Here is a 16,186-nt window from a genome sequence, read left to right on the forward strand (position 1 = left end):
TTGAAGCTTTCGTGACTGCAAGGATTCATATTCTTAGGTTTTTTTCGGTAAAGTGACGTAGGTAAAACATTAAAATTAATAAAAGTAAAATAAAACGGAAAAACCTAAGAATATCAATTATGAATCATAAAACTGTATTGGTCGAGAAAAGACGACGGATTAGATATGTAAATACAGTACAGGGGACTAGCGGTCACAGGGGGTAATGACAGGGGAATTAGCAAAGGAAGAAACTAGGGGCCACAGGGGTGTAATGACATGTTAATTTACATAGTAGGCACAGGAGGTATGACAGGGGAATTAGCAAAGGAAGAGACTAGGGGCGACAAAAAGGGGAACGATCTGGGGTCTACGAGAAGAATCGAGAATAGGGACTGTGGTCAAGTGATAGAAGGGACAGGTGTGGATCACACGCGCGTGCACCTGCACGGGCACGCGCGTGCACCTGCACGGGCACGCGCGTGCACCTGCACGGGCACGCGCGTGCACCTGCACGGGCACGCGCGTGCACCTGCACGGGCACGCGCGTGCACCTGCACGGGCACGCGCGTGCACGCAGCCACCTCCGCATTTGGGGTGGTGTACGTGGGGAGTGGGTGGGATAACTCCAGGCGGTGGTGAGCCAGCCACTAGCCATGTCCCTCAGAGAGGACGCTGGTGCGGGGAGGCCAATCACCCAATCGGCGGCAGCCCAGCGAGAGGGGGCCGAGGAGGAGAGGAGAGAGGAGGAGAGGGGCGTTAGCCCCCACAAATGCTACATGATAAACAAGCCATTAGATAGACAGTGTAAAGAAATACGAGAAGGCAATTGGGGAAAGTGGTGGAAAGTTCACCAATGACCACCAAGTAGTATCATCATCACACCCAAATTCAGCGTCATTTTTTGGTGTTTTGTTGTATCTGTGTTATTATTTATTCGTATCATTGTACACTTTAAGTATATGGATGCTATGTGGTTACTCTACGGGATTAATGTTACGAAACATTTTTATTGCCTTCCCCATGTTCAGTTGGACACAGCAACCTAACGCCCCTTCTTCCCTTACAAACACAGTACACAGTATCTACATTTACACATTCTACTTTTGTGCAGATTATCAAGAACCCAACCCTTGCGGATGTCGATGCTTTATCGTACTGTTTTTCTCCTGGCATTCTTGGGTAATAAGTCTCCCTTTTCTGTAGCACCCTTTCGACTTGAGAAACAAGATGGCCATATTAGATATTTTCACCGATTGCTGTCTTGCGGCCAGCGTCACCGCTTCCTTTTTTTGTCGCCATTTTTGTTGGAGATCTTTTTTCACCACCGTGAATCCAGTGCTTTCTTGCCCCCCTTTCTTTGGTGCACGTGTTTGTATGTATTATCTTTCCGGATCCATTCCATACACAAGTCCAAACCACCCTGAGTCGTTTCTTGTATCTTCTCTATCAGTGTTACCTATTGTTCCAGTTGTTCTCTTATTGCCTCTTCTTATCTTCTGTAGTCTAGACACACTTAGTATTATTCTCCTGTAATACGTTATTTGGTATTTCTCAATCATAAAAAGCTTCTTTACCAATTCACTGCTCATCGAAGGCCTCCATGCCATGATAGTCATGCAGTTTGTTTTACCATATTTTACCACGCCAGTCACTCTGGGTTGATGTTGGGGGTGGGGGGCAGAATTATTCAAATATCACTCACCACTGATATTAGGCGTAGCTGGGAACCAAACTCAGGGCGCGAGATTCATAACACAATTCACTAGCAACTGCCCCACCACTCCACATTTTATCACTGATTGCACACTTCATAACAGTTAATTTAGCAAAATATTTATTGCCATATTAAACACTACAGTGTATTGAAATATTGAACACCGTAGTCCAACGTACAAACATTACAATCAGCCCCTGAGGTCGTAACGGGTTTCTTTTTAGACTTTTGTTTCCCCATGTCCTCTTTGCCGTTCCCGTTCTGCTGTAATGTGCACTGATGCCTACTTTATTGAGGGTGGCATTGGCACAAAAAAATAAAGATTGATTTGATTGAATCACTTCCACAAGTAACCACGTGATATTTCAGCTCACATTGCTGATGTACTTATAATTAACTCCAGTTCTGATTCTCAACAGATATGAAACCGCACTGCTCGCAGTTTGTAGTTTTGCCTGTATCTTTGTCAGCTGATATATATTTGTAATGTACAAATATCGCGCTCAGAGTTTAGCATTTCAAATTACTGTTTGCTTTTTGCTTTGCTAGTGGAGTTTTTTGGTGACCGAGCTGAGATACAACAGGATGCTGTTCTCATGAGGCGGTCTGGATTGAAACATCAACTCTCAAGGAGGCGTTAGCTCGGTGCACAGCTGTGGACATGAGTCATCTGAGCAAGCCGTCCGCTTTCGTAATGAGAGGCGTCCATTTCCACTAATCCCCTATGCATTTCATGCACATGAATTTGCATTGCTTGGTGAGTCTATCGACCCCATGTTTGCCTGGTCTAACACAGCTTGAGTACATGCTTGGCTGCTTGCCCATGAAAAGCCTATCATAGCTGGGCATCATGGGTGGGATTAAGTACAGTTTCCTGCCTCTGACTCATTGCCGGTGGCATGTGGACGTGGACGGAAAACAATAGTGTGAGGTAATAATAGGGTTTTTCCCCTTTTTTCTGGAAACAAAACTAAAACCTTTTACGAGTAATCATTTGTGCATTAACTACAATACTTGTGGTCAAAATGCAAACAAAAAACACACTGATAATATATGCATTGTCCTTGAAACTGATTGGTCCACACCAGAGACGGCTTTATTTTGAGCCTCGTCTCAATTGGTGCGAGACCAGAGGACGCCAAAAGGGACATGAAAACCTCCTGAAGCCCGATTTAATTGGGGGAGAGCATTTCCATTTTTGGAAATGTCTGGCATTCTGAAAACAATTTAAAGGTTAAAGATTGCTCCATTTGAATTATATTTACACCATTAATACATAACTTCATAGCAAAATAATACAATTCTAAATACATTGTAATATTTATGATTTAATAACGCATACAAATCATGACTACAGCTGAATTCACGTCACCATAACCTGGAAACGTATGTAGAAGGCTTCAGGTTAATTGGATTTTTAAGGCTGAAGATATTTGCTTATGGACTTGGAGAATTAGTTTGGTACATTTTGTAAAATGCATGTAAAGCGCACGTGCCTGAAAAAGCAAATGTTTGTGCAATTGAGTATTTACCTATAAAAGGCATTCTTTGTCTGCCTGTCTGTCCGTCCGTCTGTGTGTGTGTGTGTTGCTTATGACCGGCTCCAGTTTAACAGCAGATGTCTCACTCCGAATCAGTCGAGCGGCAATATCTTTTCATCGGTTGCGTAACGCTGTGTTGAAGCTACCTGGTCTGTCGCTCCGCACGAAGCTTCAGGTCTGCTCGGCCACAGTCATTCCCTCCCTTCTCTACGCTTGCGAAACGTGGACCCCCCTAATGGAGCATCTTCGCCGGTTGGAAACATTTAGGCTGGCCTGTCTACGATCCATCCTGGGTTTAACCAGGCTGGATTGTGTGAGGAGCTCACAAATCCTTGAAATATCTGGGCAAAGTCCCATCGGTGAGCTCCTCCGGCAGGCAAGGCTGCGTTGGCTGGGTCATGTAGCCCGCATGCCCAGCCACCGCATGCCCAAAGCAGCTTTTGTTCGGCCAGATCGAGGGGGCTAAACGGGCGCGGCACGGGCTAGAGAAGAGATGGAGTGATGTGGTACAGGAGGACGTGGAGCTGAGTGGACTTGCCGATGACTGGTACCAGCGGTGTCAAGATCGGCCTCTGTGTAGGAGGCTCGTGAAGGACGCTACTGGGCAGTTGGAGGCAGTCACCCTCCAACAACAACGGAGGGCGGAGGAGCGACGCTCACAACAACGAGCGGAGCGCCGGGTGGCTAAAGCACAGCAAGTTGGCACAGTAGGGGGCACAGGTGGTGCATCAGCCAGTCATCTCAGTCAGTCGACCCGTGGCACCTGGGTCTGCCCCGTGACCTCCTGCCAGCGGGCGTTCGACACTTCACGTGGCCTCAAGGTGCACATGGCCTGGCACAAGCGTCGTGGTGACGTCACCGCCACTTCGTGGCGAATGGCGGTTGTTGTTGTTGTGTGTTCGCACACTTGCGAAGTATTTGCCTCTCAAACGGCAAGGTATACATACAAAAAATTGCCCGGTACCACGCCGTAAGCTCCGCGGTGTGCAAGCGCTATTCCTTTTTCACGTCCCACAACGTTAAATTAGTTAAATTAGCGATTTAGCGCGAGTTATCTTTATTTATTTATTACGCCACTCGGCTGACCGGGGTTGCCCCTGGCAACGCAAATAAACTATAAAGGTAAATTCATCAAAGTTTAATGTCCCCCCCACCCCAATGTGTGCACTTACTACTATAGAGTCCGTAGATATTAATATTATAGCGCTTAGATAGTGTTATTGTTTTGTTTGGGCGGGGGGATGGTGGGGGGGTAGTGGCCCAGCCCCCAGCCTGCCAAGGTGCCACCTCGGCCGGCTGGGCAATCTCGACATTATTAATGTAAATATTACAATCTTAATGTTCGTGTGCAGATAACTATGATTTATATTTCTTGCTTCTTTCGCTAAACTCACGTACATAGAAACCTATGATTTTTAACACGTAGGCTTTCGCGACCAATATTATTCATAATCAACATTTTGGGTTTAGATCGCGTTATTTATAAATGTGTCGTAACCCTCCACCACCCGACACGGCCAATCAGTAAAAAAGTGCCACGTTGTCAAAAAACAAATAGTTCATTGCTTTAGCCCACCGGTGTGTTGAAGCGTGAAACCACAACATTTACAATTTGAGTACGACGTTTCGCTGGTAAATTGCACCCAGCATCATCAGGCAATTACTGATTGGCCGTGTCGGGTGGTGGAGGGTTACGATACATTCATAAATAACGCGATCTAAACCCAAAAACGTTGATTATGAACCTATGATTTTATTAATCACTTTGGAAATATTACAATATTTTTGTTGGTGTGCTGACTAATATTTCTACATTAACTTGGTAAATAATAATATAATTATTACAATAATCACCTTACTCTTTGGTTCTTTCGGTAAAGTCATGTAGGTATAAAATAACATAAATCACGACGTTTCGATCGCAACGTGACTTTACTGAAAGAACCAACGAGTATGGATTCCTGCAGTCACGAAAGCTTTAAATAAACTATAATCACCTTGCAAATATTACATTCGTAATGTTTGTGTGCAGATAACTAATATTTATCTTTCTTGCTTCTTTCGCTAAACTCACGCACATAGAAACCTATTTTATTTGAATAATCACCTTGCTAATATTACATTAAACTCACGTTTATAAAAACCTAATATTTACATAATCACCTTGCAAATATTTCACTAATTATGTGTGTGTGCTGACAACTAATATTACTATTTCTTGTTTCTTTCACGAAACTCACGTACATAGAAACCTTTTATTTTAGTAATCACCTTTCAAATATTTAAAAAAAAATTGTTTGTGTGCTGACAACTAATATTTCTACATTTACTTAGACACAATAATAAAGAAATTATTATTTAATAAGTCCTTGTGTGTGTGTAAGTCCATGTGCGTGTCTGCAACGATGTTAATGTGTGTACGTCCGTGTGTGTGTGTATCAGTCGATGTGTGTGCGAGTCGATGTGTGCGTGAGTTGATATGTCTGTGTGTCAGTCGATGTGTGTGTGTTAGTGAATGTGTGTGCGTGGTGTGTGTGTGTACACAACTCATTTAACAATTAGGTTACTAAACTTTTACGTAATAATGTGTGTGCCTAAGACCATGTGTGCGTGAGTCGATATGTGTGTGTTCATCGACCATTGTGCCTAGTTTTGCGCGAAAATCCCATCCACATTCCTTCATCATTGCCCGGTGCTTGAGTGCAGGGGCTTATTTACTCCGCGAGTTTTACGCAGTAGGAGGTTTTCGTGGCGACGTTCACCTTAAGGGTGTCGGCGGGTGCGAAATTCAAGCACGTGGTTGTGGTGGTGGTGGTTGTTGTGGTGGTGGTTATTGCGGTGGTGGTTGTACTGCTGGTGGTGCTGGTTCTGCGCCGCGGTCGTGCATATTCGTACGGCACGCACGTGCAGGGAGTCCCCTCCTAACGTTTGTGGGAGTGTACGCAGGGAGTGTGTGTGGGTAACCCCAGGTGGCCGAGCGCCAGCCACGAGTCATGTCTCACAGCGAGGCCAAAGACTCGAGCGGCAGTGGCTCGGAGGGAGGAAGGAGAGAGGAGTCGGGGATCAGCAGCCCGTCACACACACACCCCCACCGGTCAGTGCTGCCATTTATGTTGAACTTCTTTCGCACCATGTGTAGCCAACCGTGCCATGAGCTATACGAATACCTTCTTCTTCTTGGTTCTTTCGGGAAAGTCACGTAGAATGGAAATAATAAAATAATAAAAATAAAACATCATAAAATAATTCTCTCGACAGACCTGTTCTTCACCTGAGGACGGCTGCTTGCGCTGTGGCCGAAACGTCGTGAGAATTATTTTGTTTTATTTTTATTTTATTATTTCCATTCTACGTGACTTTACCGAAACAACCAAGAAGATGAGTCCCTGCAGTCACGAAAGCTTTAAATCGAAAAATATACGAATACCGTCCACTGTTTTCACCTTCGCCCTAACTTGCGACTTTTTTTGCCTCGTTGGCATAGTCAGCCAAATCGCCAGGGATGTGCCAGCCAACAATTATTATTTTCGTTTGGTCAAGTGAATGACGGTAGATGTATTATACATTTAAGAGATGCAGTACTTAATTGAAGTTGGTCTCCACGTGTATGTGTACCTCTTCTATTAACGTGATTGAACGCAAAATAATCTGGATTCATAACGTGATTAAACATGTGCATGGTATTTCCGTATGCTCTCATACTAACGTTTGTATTTGTACTGTATAGCACAGTAAATACCTCAGCAGCTCAAAGCGCCTTACGTTAACATCCCATCTCAAACAAAAGTAGTTTCTTGAATGTGTGCTCCCACTGGATGCTATAATTCTGAGATGAGTAATGGTTGATGTTTTCTCCACGAATGTTGACCGTTAAGAAAAGTTGGCGTGGCAAAACACACGGCTACAAGGGATGTGATGGTCTGTGGTAGAGAATGACGGAGCTGCAGCCATGGAGTGGAATGTGTCCAAAAATACATCCAATGTGGAGATGGAATTTTTTATTTGGTTCGTGTGAAGGTGCTCGGTGGATTATTACATCGCAGAATTGTGAGATCGTGATAGCTTGGCGATGCCTAAATCCAAAAGTGGCTTGACCATGGGCTAATGATTGTGTGTAGGGAAAGTTTAACTGCGCGTAGCGTTTTATTGGCTCAATGTAAATCATACACAGGCACTGCCAGAGGGCTCAGGGCTACACCACGCCATGCAAATCGTGGGGATTGTTTTAGTCATACTTGACAATACCGGTCAATACTGCATGGCTTGGTGAAGGCGGGTATCTAGACGCACAATGATCTATTTCTGCAATGCCCTCTGGCTGCCCACCACATTCTCGTGCATCCAAGCATGGTGGTCACCTATCATTAACTCGCAAGAAATATATTGAGTGTACAGTATACGTAATGTGTTCAAATCGTACCAGTTGGCCTGTGGTCGCATCTACGTTTGGCCTACCTGCTGCACTCAATAGTACAGTATTTGATCATGTGCTTTCACTTCCTTCAGTAAACAAGGAAGGTTATGGTTGAAGCAATTTTTTTTATCGACTTTACGGAATGGGGTTCTCCCCTACCACCCCTCCTCTTGAATGCCCCAGCCATTTCTCGTTCGGCCTCTGGATAGGAGCTTGGGCTAATTTTTCACCTTTTGTTGGGCATGAGACGTGGGCTAAAGCAAGTTGATTTGGGTGGGAGACAGCTTGAGCGGGGAGTGGTGCATATCGTGTGCCATGTGTTGGCCTTCATATGTGCTACTTGCTAACAGCACTTGCCCCAACACTTAAAAAAAACTGCTATAATATATATGAACACAGGGTAAATAAAGGCGGCAGCTATGGGTCCCATGGCCCAGCCCCATGTGAGCAAGGAGCCGAGGGCAGAGGTCGCAAACGGGTTTTGATTCCTTACCCTTACCCGTACCCGGCCGCACCAGGGTCGCAAATGGGTACCCGTACCCGGCCGGGTACGGGTTCCCGTTCCTTACCCGTACCCTACCCGAAATGAGTGACAAACGGTTACTCACCAGTGACTCACGGCCTACCCGTACCCGTACCCGGCCGCACCAGGGTCACAAAACCCGGCCAGGCACGGGTACGGGTAGCCGGGTATCGGGTAGGGTACGGGTATCGGGTACCCGGTTGCGACATCTGGCTGAGGGATGGCTGCCGGTGGCCGCAAGGATGTTTGTCAATCATGCCTAAGGCGCCCTCTGCTGCACACTATTAAGTACTGGGAGGAACTTTCGCGGTAACAGGATGGCGAATACAGAAATGCAAACTGATTTCATAAACTGATTTCGTACGAAAATATTTGTCGTATATGTGCCAAAAATGCATTACACTTGCTCACGATTGTATCTAAATTGCAATACATTGTATCGATACAAGTATACACCAGAACTAAACAATCTACCCGATTGTTGTGCAGTAAACACTGGGAAAGAGCCACGCGAACAAGACTCCTCTCAAGGAGGATGACACAAAACTCCAATAACCACACCGAGGCTGCACGACCTACCAACTGCGATTGAGCTGAATGGACGCACGACATTTATTTCTGTTTGTCGGAAGGAACAGGACTAAACGTGTTACTTGTTTACTTAAAAAATGGGAGTTTTTTGCCAGTATCAAAGTCTTGTATGAAAAAATAATAGGCTTTACCCTTTCTGGCAATAAAGCAGGTGTTAAGATGTTCAAACATCAAATAGAAACATTTTGCAAGGGATCAAGTGCTGCAAATCTTTTCACGGACCGGGGGGGGGGGGGGGTTCATCATTGGGTCTTTCCCCCTTTTCAAAGAAGCTCTCCAGCCTAGGGTCAGCTTGTGGGCTTACCAAAACTGTGCTTGTGTTGCAACCATCATCAGGTTGCTTGTGTTGCAATCGAAACGTCGTATTCTATTATAAATTTATTTTATTTATTTCTACGTGACTTTACCGAAAGAACCAAGGAGTAATTCCTGCAATCACGAAAGCTTCGAATCTAGTTTGAAACATAATCTTTTCTTGAGAATGGAGGAGGAATCCAAAATGTATAATATTTATTTACGAGCCTTTTGCCCGTCCAAGGACGGGTGTATTGCAGTAAATCTGATACTTGCAAGCGTAAAGCAGACCGCGACGTGATATCCACTGCATTAATGCGTGTGCAGTTTGTAAGGGCGCGGTGACACAGACCTATTTCATTTAAAGGTTATAATCCCTTGTTCATCATGACGTCCTTTTTACTTCGATGTCTCAACAGCGTCACGGAGATCGCGTGATGACGTGAGGGTTCTGCCTTTGTAGTGAGGGTTGTAAGTGGACGCCGAGGAGGGGGGGGGGGGCGCCTCGCCCCCCCATGTGGAGTGACGTCAGCCGCTAATTATTATGAATCGGGGGGGGGGGGGGGTCCAATTGGAAGACGTCACCTCTTCATGAGTATTAATGAGGGGGGCTGTTCGATGTGGAGTGACGTCACCTGCTCATGATTATTAATGAGGGGGGCTGTTCGATGTGGAGTGATGTCACTTGCTCATGATTGTTAGTGAGGGGCGGGGAGTACTCCATATTGAGTGACGTCACCTGCTCATGAATATTAATGAGGGGGGCCGGTCGGTGTGGAGTGAGGTCACGAGCGTTAAGGACAGACATCCCTGGGTGATTATAGTCGGTATTCTGGAGGAGGAATCCGATGAGCTATAAAGCTCTTTTTTTCACAGATGTCCGGTCGGGGCTGGTACGAACGTTACAACAACAAACTACAAAAACATGATAGTAGTGCAAAACACAGGAAAGGTACTTATTATTAGGTTTTTTCCGGTAAAGTCACGTAGGTAAAAAATTAATAAAAGTTAAATAAAAATAAAATAAAAATCACGACGTTTCGGAGGCAACACAAGCTTCCGTCTTCAGGTGGAACAGTCACAGCACGATAGCTGTATCAGGAAAGGTAAACAAATCACCCAAACACATACAGATGAAACTAAACAATCCCCATCAGAAGCGACCTGGCCACAAATGATAGCTCAACAATGTGGCCCATCATCATTCGGACATTTATAGCAGTAGAATCATCTACATAGTCTCTGAAGCCCTTTCGCAAAGATGTCCAGGATGGGCGGGTCAGTATCACCACCTCAACGTTACATTTTAAATTTCGATTTAAAGCTTTCGTGACTGCAGGGATTCATCTTCTTGGTTCTTTCGGTAAAGTCACGTAGAATGGAAATAATAAAATAAATAAAATAAAACATAATAAAATAATTCTCACGACGTTTCTCGACAGACCTGATGACGACTGCTTGCGTTGTGACCGAAACGTCGTGAGAATTATTTTATTATGTTTTATTTTTATTATTTTATTATTTCCATTCTACGTGACTTTACCGAAAGAACCAAGAAGACGTTACATTTTAGGCCAACTGATCTATGTGCCTCATGAGCTGGTTTCAACTTGCCGGGTCTCATCAGCAGTCATCAGACCTGCTAAACCGTTTGCGGTTTAACCGTTAGCGGTTTACCAGATGTTATTGGTTAAGAGCACTCCCTCAAAACGACCGCGCTCTGCCGGTGGGAAACAATAATGACATTTTTAAATTGGCCAAACCCTCATAGTACTGGACCCTGCGGATACCCTGTCTTTTAGAGACTCTGTAAGATTTTCCCGAAATAAAATGACTTCGTATCATTAAATTCAAACCAGTCCTTAACTATAAAGGGGCCGTCCATAAATGACGTCACGCACATGGGGAGGCGGGGGGGTCAGACATTTGTGACGATGTGTGACGAGGGGGAGGGGGTTTGAGAAATGTGACGTCACATCAAAATGCGAAACTTTTAATAAATATAGACAACACATTCTACTTAATTAAATATACGTTTTAATAAATGTTTTCTCCTACAACATCAGAGTGCAGCGCCACACTAAATACGCACTACAATGACAATAGTTTAAAGCGATTTGATGCATGTTTTATATATATTTTTTGGGGGGGGGGGGCAAAGCTTTGTGACGTCATATTTCAGGGGGGGGGTCTGAGTTTTTGTGACGTCGTGTGACGAAGAGGGGGTCAAAAATCGCCCAAAATCGCGTGACGTCATTTATGGACGGCCCCAAACCCGCTGACTCAGAACCCTGCCACGGCGATTTTGATTCCAATGGGCCACACAGCCACGTCTCACAACGCCTACAACAGAGATCGCGAATGTCCTCCGAAGGCTCCGGTTTCGTGAACAAGTGGCATCCACTCAGCACTCGATCATCCGATTCACGATCAAATTGAACATGACCGCGCGAGTTACTTGACCATTCTTCACCACGCTGATCGGTGAGGGACGAGAAGCCACAGACGTGGGAGCATATAAGCGTGGCGTGCCTCTCGTATGATTGTCTGTGGTAACTTTCTGATCCGCCCTTACTGGACATCTGTGAAAAAGGGCTTTATAACTCATCGGATTCCTCCGGTATAAATACAGATCCTGAGATAGGCTGCTGCTGCTGCTCTTCATACTTCTGCCCACAACTTACTGTGTACCACCACCACGCGTGCCATGCCGTGCCTGGCCGCCTTTGTCTCCCCAGTTTTACGGCCCCGCAGCAACCTGGCTCTCAATCACACGTGGCTTTCGAGATCAGTGTAATTTAGTCAAAGGCACTCAAGTATACAGTACTGTATTGAGACGAAAAACAAGTTTAGAGAAATCATGCATATGCATGGTTTACGTAACGCTTCCCAACATGTGCCTGACTTATGAAATAGATTTAATAATTCATCAGCTGTATGACAGCCGATGGGTATTGCTGTCAAACCGTCTTTTGTGTAATTAAAAGTCTACTTTGCCTATGGTGTGTGTCTGAAAATGTTTGTCAACACTTTGACGTGTTTGTCCGGTGTTAAATAAGGTAAACTAAACGTTAGATTAGAGGTTCTTTCATTCTGGATAATATTTACGAGAGCTGTATAGCGCCAAGGGTACGGACAGAGCTAATACAATGACGCTTTCAGTACCACGCGCAGCAGATGAGTGTATACTATGTGTGTCTGTGTCGTGTTTTTGTATTGCTTGTTATCGTAACGTTCTGGCCTGCCCCTAAAAGAGCTTCATAGCTCATCGGATCCATCCAGTATAAACATTCCCATTCTTCTGACCACGTGCGTGCTTTACCGTACCTCGTTCCTGTGCCTGCCAAACCCCCTTTTCAAAAACCCACCTACTCCCTCTGCCCTCGCTCACATCGCCTGCGCAGATCCCGCATCATCCAGACCGACCACGGTGGACGTGCAGAATGAGGGAGCAGGAGGGTGAATGAAAAGGAGGAGCAGGCGACTTGTGGAGTTTCCGCAAGACCCGCCGTCATCTCAATCGATTTCAACACACAGGTACGATGCACCTCCCCGCACGCGCCTCTGATTAGGACGGTTGTTGGCTACGTACGGTGTGAAAGAAGTTCAACGTACGTGCAATCATTACGTGGGTTTATACAGCGTCGTGTGGCGGCCGCATCTTGAGACGTTGTCCAGAAACAAGCGAAGAGTTGATCGATTCTTGGTGTAGAATTGTGACCACCGAATTGTGACAATACAATGATGCATCACCGGGGAAGTGCATCGCTGTTGTGATGACGCATCGATTAAATTGATTTCATAACGATTCTTCAGTACCCGCGGGTATTCCAAGGCTGCAAACGTGGTCGGGATGTCATGTTCATTGTGTCATTCAATTACCACTTTACAAAGAGTACAGTGTGTTGTGTGTATGTATGTTGAACTTCCTTCACACCGCACGTAGCCAGCCGTACTGATCGGAAGTGCGATGGGCATGGCAATTGTATGGCATCATTTTCACAACCACAAAACAACAAACGACTCAACATTCGTCAATGCCTTAGTATTTCATTTTTTAAGGACGGTTTTATTGACGAATGTGTTGAGTGTTTCGTTCACCGTGCTTGAGTAACGTCGCCTAAATGTTGCTAGATATAAACAGAAGACGCTGGCAAGTCGTGTATATTTTGTACCCAGAATGGGTAACACAATTTAATAAAATATATTACTTCACAATTGTAACAATCGGTAACTTTTTAGCTTACACTCCTATACTTATTTATCCTACAACGTCATATGGAGCTCTCACAACCTCCATTTCCTCTACAGGCTTAAGTGAATTCCCACTGCCATTTCACCTCTTTTCATATCAACTTTCATCTTTTTTTCTATCAACTTTCCAACTCCATAAATTGCCCCAACTGGCAGCTCGCGCTGCTACCCACTCCACCTCTCACACCAGAGGTCGCAAACGGGTTTTGATTCCTTACCCGTATCCGGCCGCAGTGACAAACAGTTACTCACCAGTGACTCACGGCCTACCCGTACCCGTACCCGGCCGCACCAGGGTCGCAAACGGCTACCCGTACCCGGCCGGGTATCGGGTAGGGTGCGGGTATCGGGTACCCGGTTGCAACCTCTGTCTCACACCCACGAGCTATAAGGGGCTCTGTCCACTCAGTAGTGCCGACAACGTTCAACATTCAGCACCACGAGTCGCGCGTCTTCATCCCTTGCAGTTCCCCGCTTTGGTGTCACATCCCTTTATAATATAGCCCCCCTCGATTTCTCTTTACATACGGATTGTGCTTCACTCCACTTTGTGCACCCAACTGCTAACGCAGCATCACCACGTAATTCAGAATACTGTACGGTATTTATAGTTCGTTTCAAATATGTATTTATGTCTTGTGTAACTGACAGCATCTGTGATGATCGCACTGCAGGTTGTAAAGCTGCAATCGTTTTAGAAGACTCATGGCACGCGTTGACGTCGAGTGAAGTGCTGTTGAAAACATGTGAAGTTATCTTTATTCGCACTGGAAGTATAGTACAGTAAATTAAACAAAGTCAAACATTCATGTACTGTATGGAAAAACATACGACCCTAACGGTAAACTAATGCTGAAACAATTACAAAGTTACGAAAACTAAATTCGCAAAAAGCCCGACACGAATTGATGAATGACCACAATTCGGGGTCACGATTTCATTTGAAGAATCGATTCTGTTTGTAGCATTGCTAATTCACCGGCCTCTTGTGGATGCGGGGATCATGTGTGGGTGTGTGGGTGGCCCAGTGGTGATACTCGTGGCTCACGTGAAGAAGTACCTGGGTTCGATTCCCGACTCGGGGGCCTTTCTGTGTGGAGTTTGTATGAAACCCCCCTTGTTCCACATGGGGTTTTCTCCGGGTTCTCCAGTTTTCACCCATGGCTAAACAAACATAATGTAACATGCATTGCCCAAACATCCCCACGTATGTATGTTGAACTTCTTTCGCACCGTACGTAGCCAACCTTGCTAATCGGAGGTGAGAGGGAAGGACAACAAACTAAACACAAAATATATTCTAGATTTGAAGCTTTCGTGACTGCAAGGATCCATACTCTTTGGTTTTTTCGGTAAAGTCACGTAGGTAAAAAAAGGAAAACAAATACATTAAATCACGACGTTTCGGAGGCAACACAAGCCTCCGTCTTCAGGTGGAACCGTCACTGTTACAGTAATTTTTGCTGAAAAAAGCAAAGAGTACAAAATATATTGCCTGTAAAATACTAAATTGGGATTACAGATAGCAACATTGTTCCGTCCTGCAAAACTTGGCAGGACCCTCTTGAAAAATAATCTTAAGGCTCAGTGAGGCTTTCCCATGTAAACGTGTAATAATAATAATGAAGTACAGTATAAAAATAACAAAACAATAATCTTGTACCGATCCATGTACTGCGAGCTTATGAATAAATATAAATTGTAACATTTCTCTCATGTTCATTCATGGCTTGTGGGCTTGTGTGTGCTTGCGCGTGCAGTTATATAAGGGTCCGGATATGCCTCCCCAAAAAGACACCGTCTACTTTCGAGATGGATCGCGGAGGATTGACTTCATTCTCGCTTACGATGATGAACTTCATTCTACGAAAGCAGTGAATGATCGGGTAAGAATGAAGCACTTTAAAAAAAATTAAACCTCCATCTGCCTGCTCCTATCACTACCACCACCCAACCACAGCAAAGACAAAGATCTCCCGTTATAGCCTGACAGAATGTTCGGGAAAGTGCTGTTAGCGAGCACCTATGAAGGCCGGTACGGCACACGAGGGGGTGGGTGGCCAGCACCACGCACTGCCGCCTTTGTCTCCCTTGTGGTAGACATTACGCCAGGTAATCGTATGAGGCTGAGTCGACCTAGGTGAGGCCCAGGACCGGTTTAGATAATCGTCACTGGTGCTGGTGACCGTGAGCGGGAATCCAACTTGGGTTGCCGGGTTTATAGCGTAGGGTGCTGACCGCTACACGACCGCTTGACACCAACATATAATTCGTAACTTGCATCCCACAAACCCGGTCCCTGACACTTTAACTGTTATATATCTATACGTATAATTGTAGATATCTCTTCCCCAAATTGTATCCCAATTGCGCTATTGGCGGTACGTCTTGAGACAAACTGTCCATCCAGATATCTTGCCAAGCGATGGATGCATCCCGTCGTGTTCGAGAATGGCTCGTGGTAGTCCATACTGTAGAGGGCAGCACGTGCCGCATGCCAGTGAAACTGATACATGAATACATTTCCATAGCTGCCAGTCTTTTGTTTGAATTTATTTAAGACTAGCTGTACTACCCGGGACTTGGATCCACCACGCCCGGCCGCCTTTGTCTTCCCAGTGGCGATGTTCACACACCACAGCAGTTACTAGTTTGAGGCTGAGTCGACCTTGGGGAGGCCCAGGACCGGTTAAAATAATCGTCACCGGTGTTGGCCGTAAGCGGGAATCGAACTCGGGTCGCCGGGTTCGTAGCGCAGCGCGCTAACCACTACACTACAATGCGTTACGCTTCCACATGCGCGGGTCACGTGACATGTGACGTCACAGCTCACTTGCCGTGCAAAAAAATCTATGCATTATTGAGCTCTCACC

At 45.3% G+C, this 16,186-nt stretch overlaps 1 protein-coding gene across 1 annotated transcript in view; it reads left to right on the plus strand.

Annotated features, from left to right (window-relative positions):
- Nucleotides 1–8,070: 8,070 nt before the first annotated feature.
- The window catches only part of LOC144721430 (anoctamin-6-like), a 35,845-nt gene continuing 27,729 nt past the window's right edge, over nucleotides 8,071–16,186 (plus strand). Inside the window, exons 1-2 of the mRNA XM_078599042.1 lie at nucleotides 8,071–8,094; nucleotides 15,074–15,199. Coding sequence (XP_078455168.1) covers nucleotides 8,071–8,094; nucleotides 15,074–15,199 — 150 coding nt within the window. The remainder of the gene's footprint in view (nucleotides 8,095–15,073; nucleotides 15,200–16,186) is intronic.

The sequence above is a fragment of the Lampetra planeri genome, chromosome 11 (genome assembly GCF_965212315.1).
Source record: "Lampetra planeri chromosome 11, kcLamPlan1.2.h2, whole genome shotgun sequence".
NCBI lineage: Eukaryota > Metazoa > Chordata > Hyperoartia > Petromyzontiformes > Petromyzontidae > Lampetra > Lampetra planeri.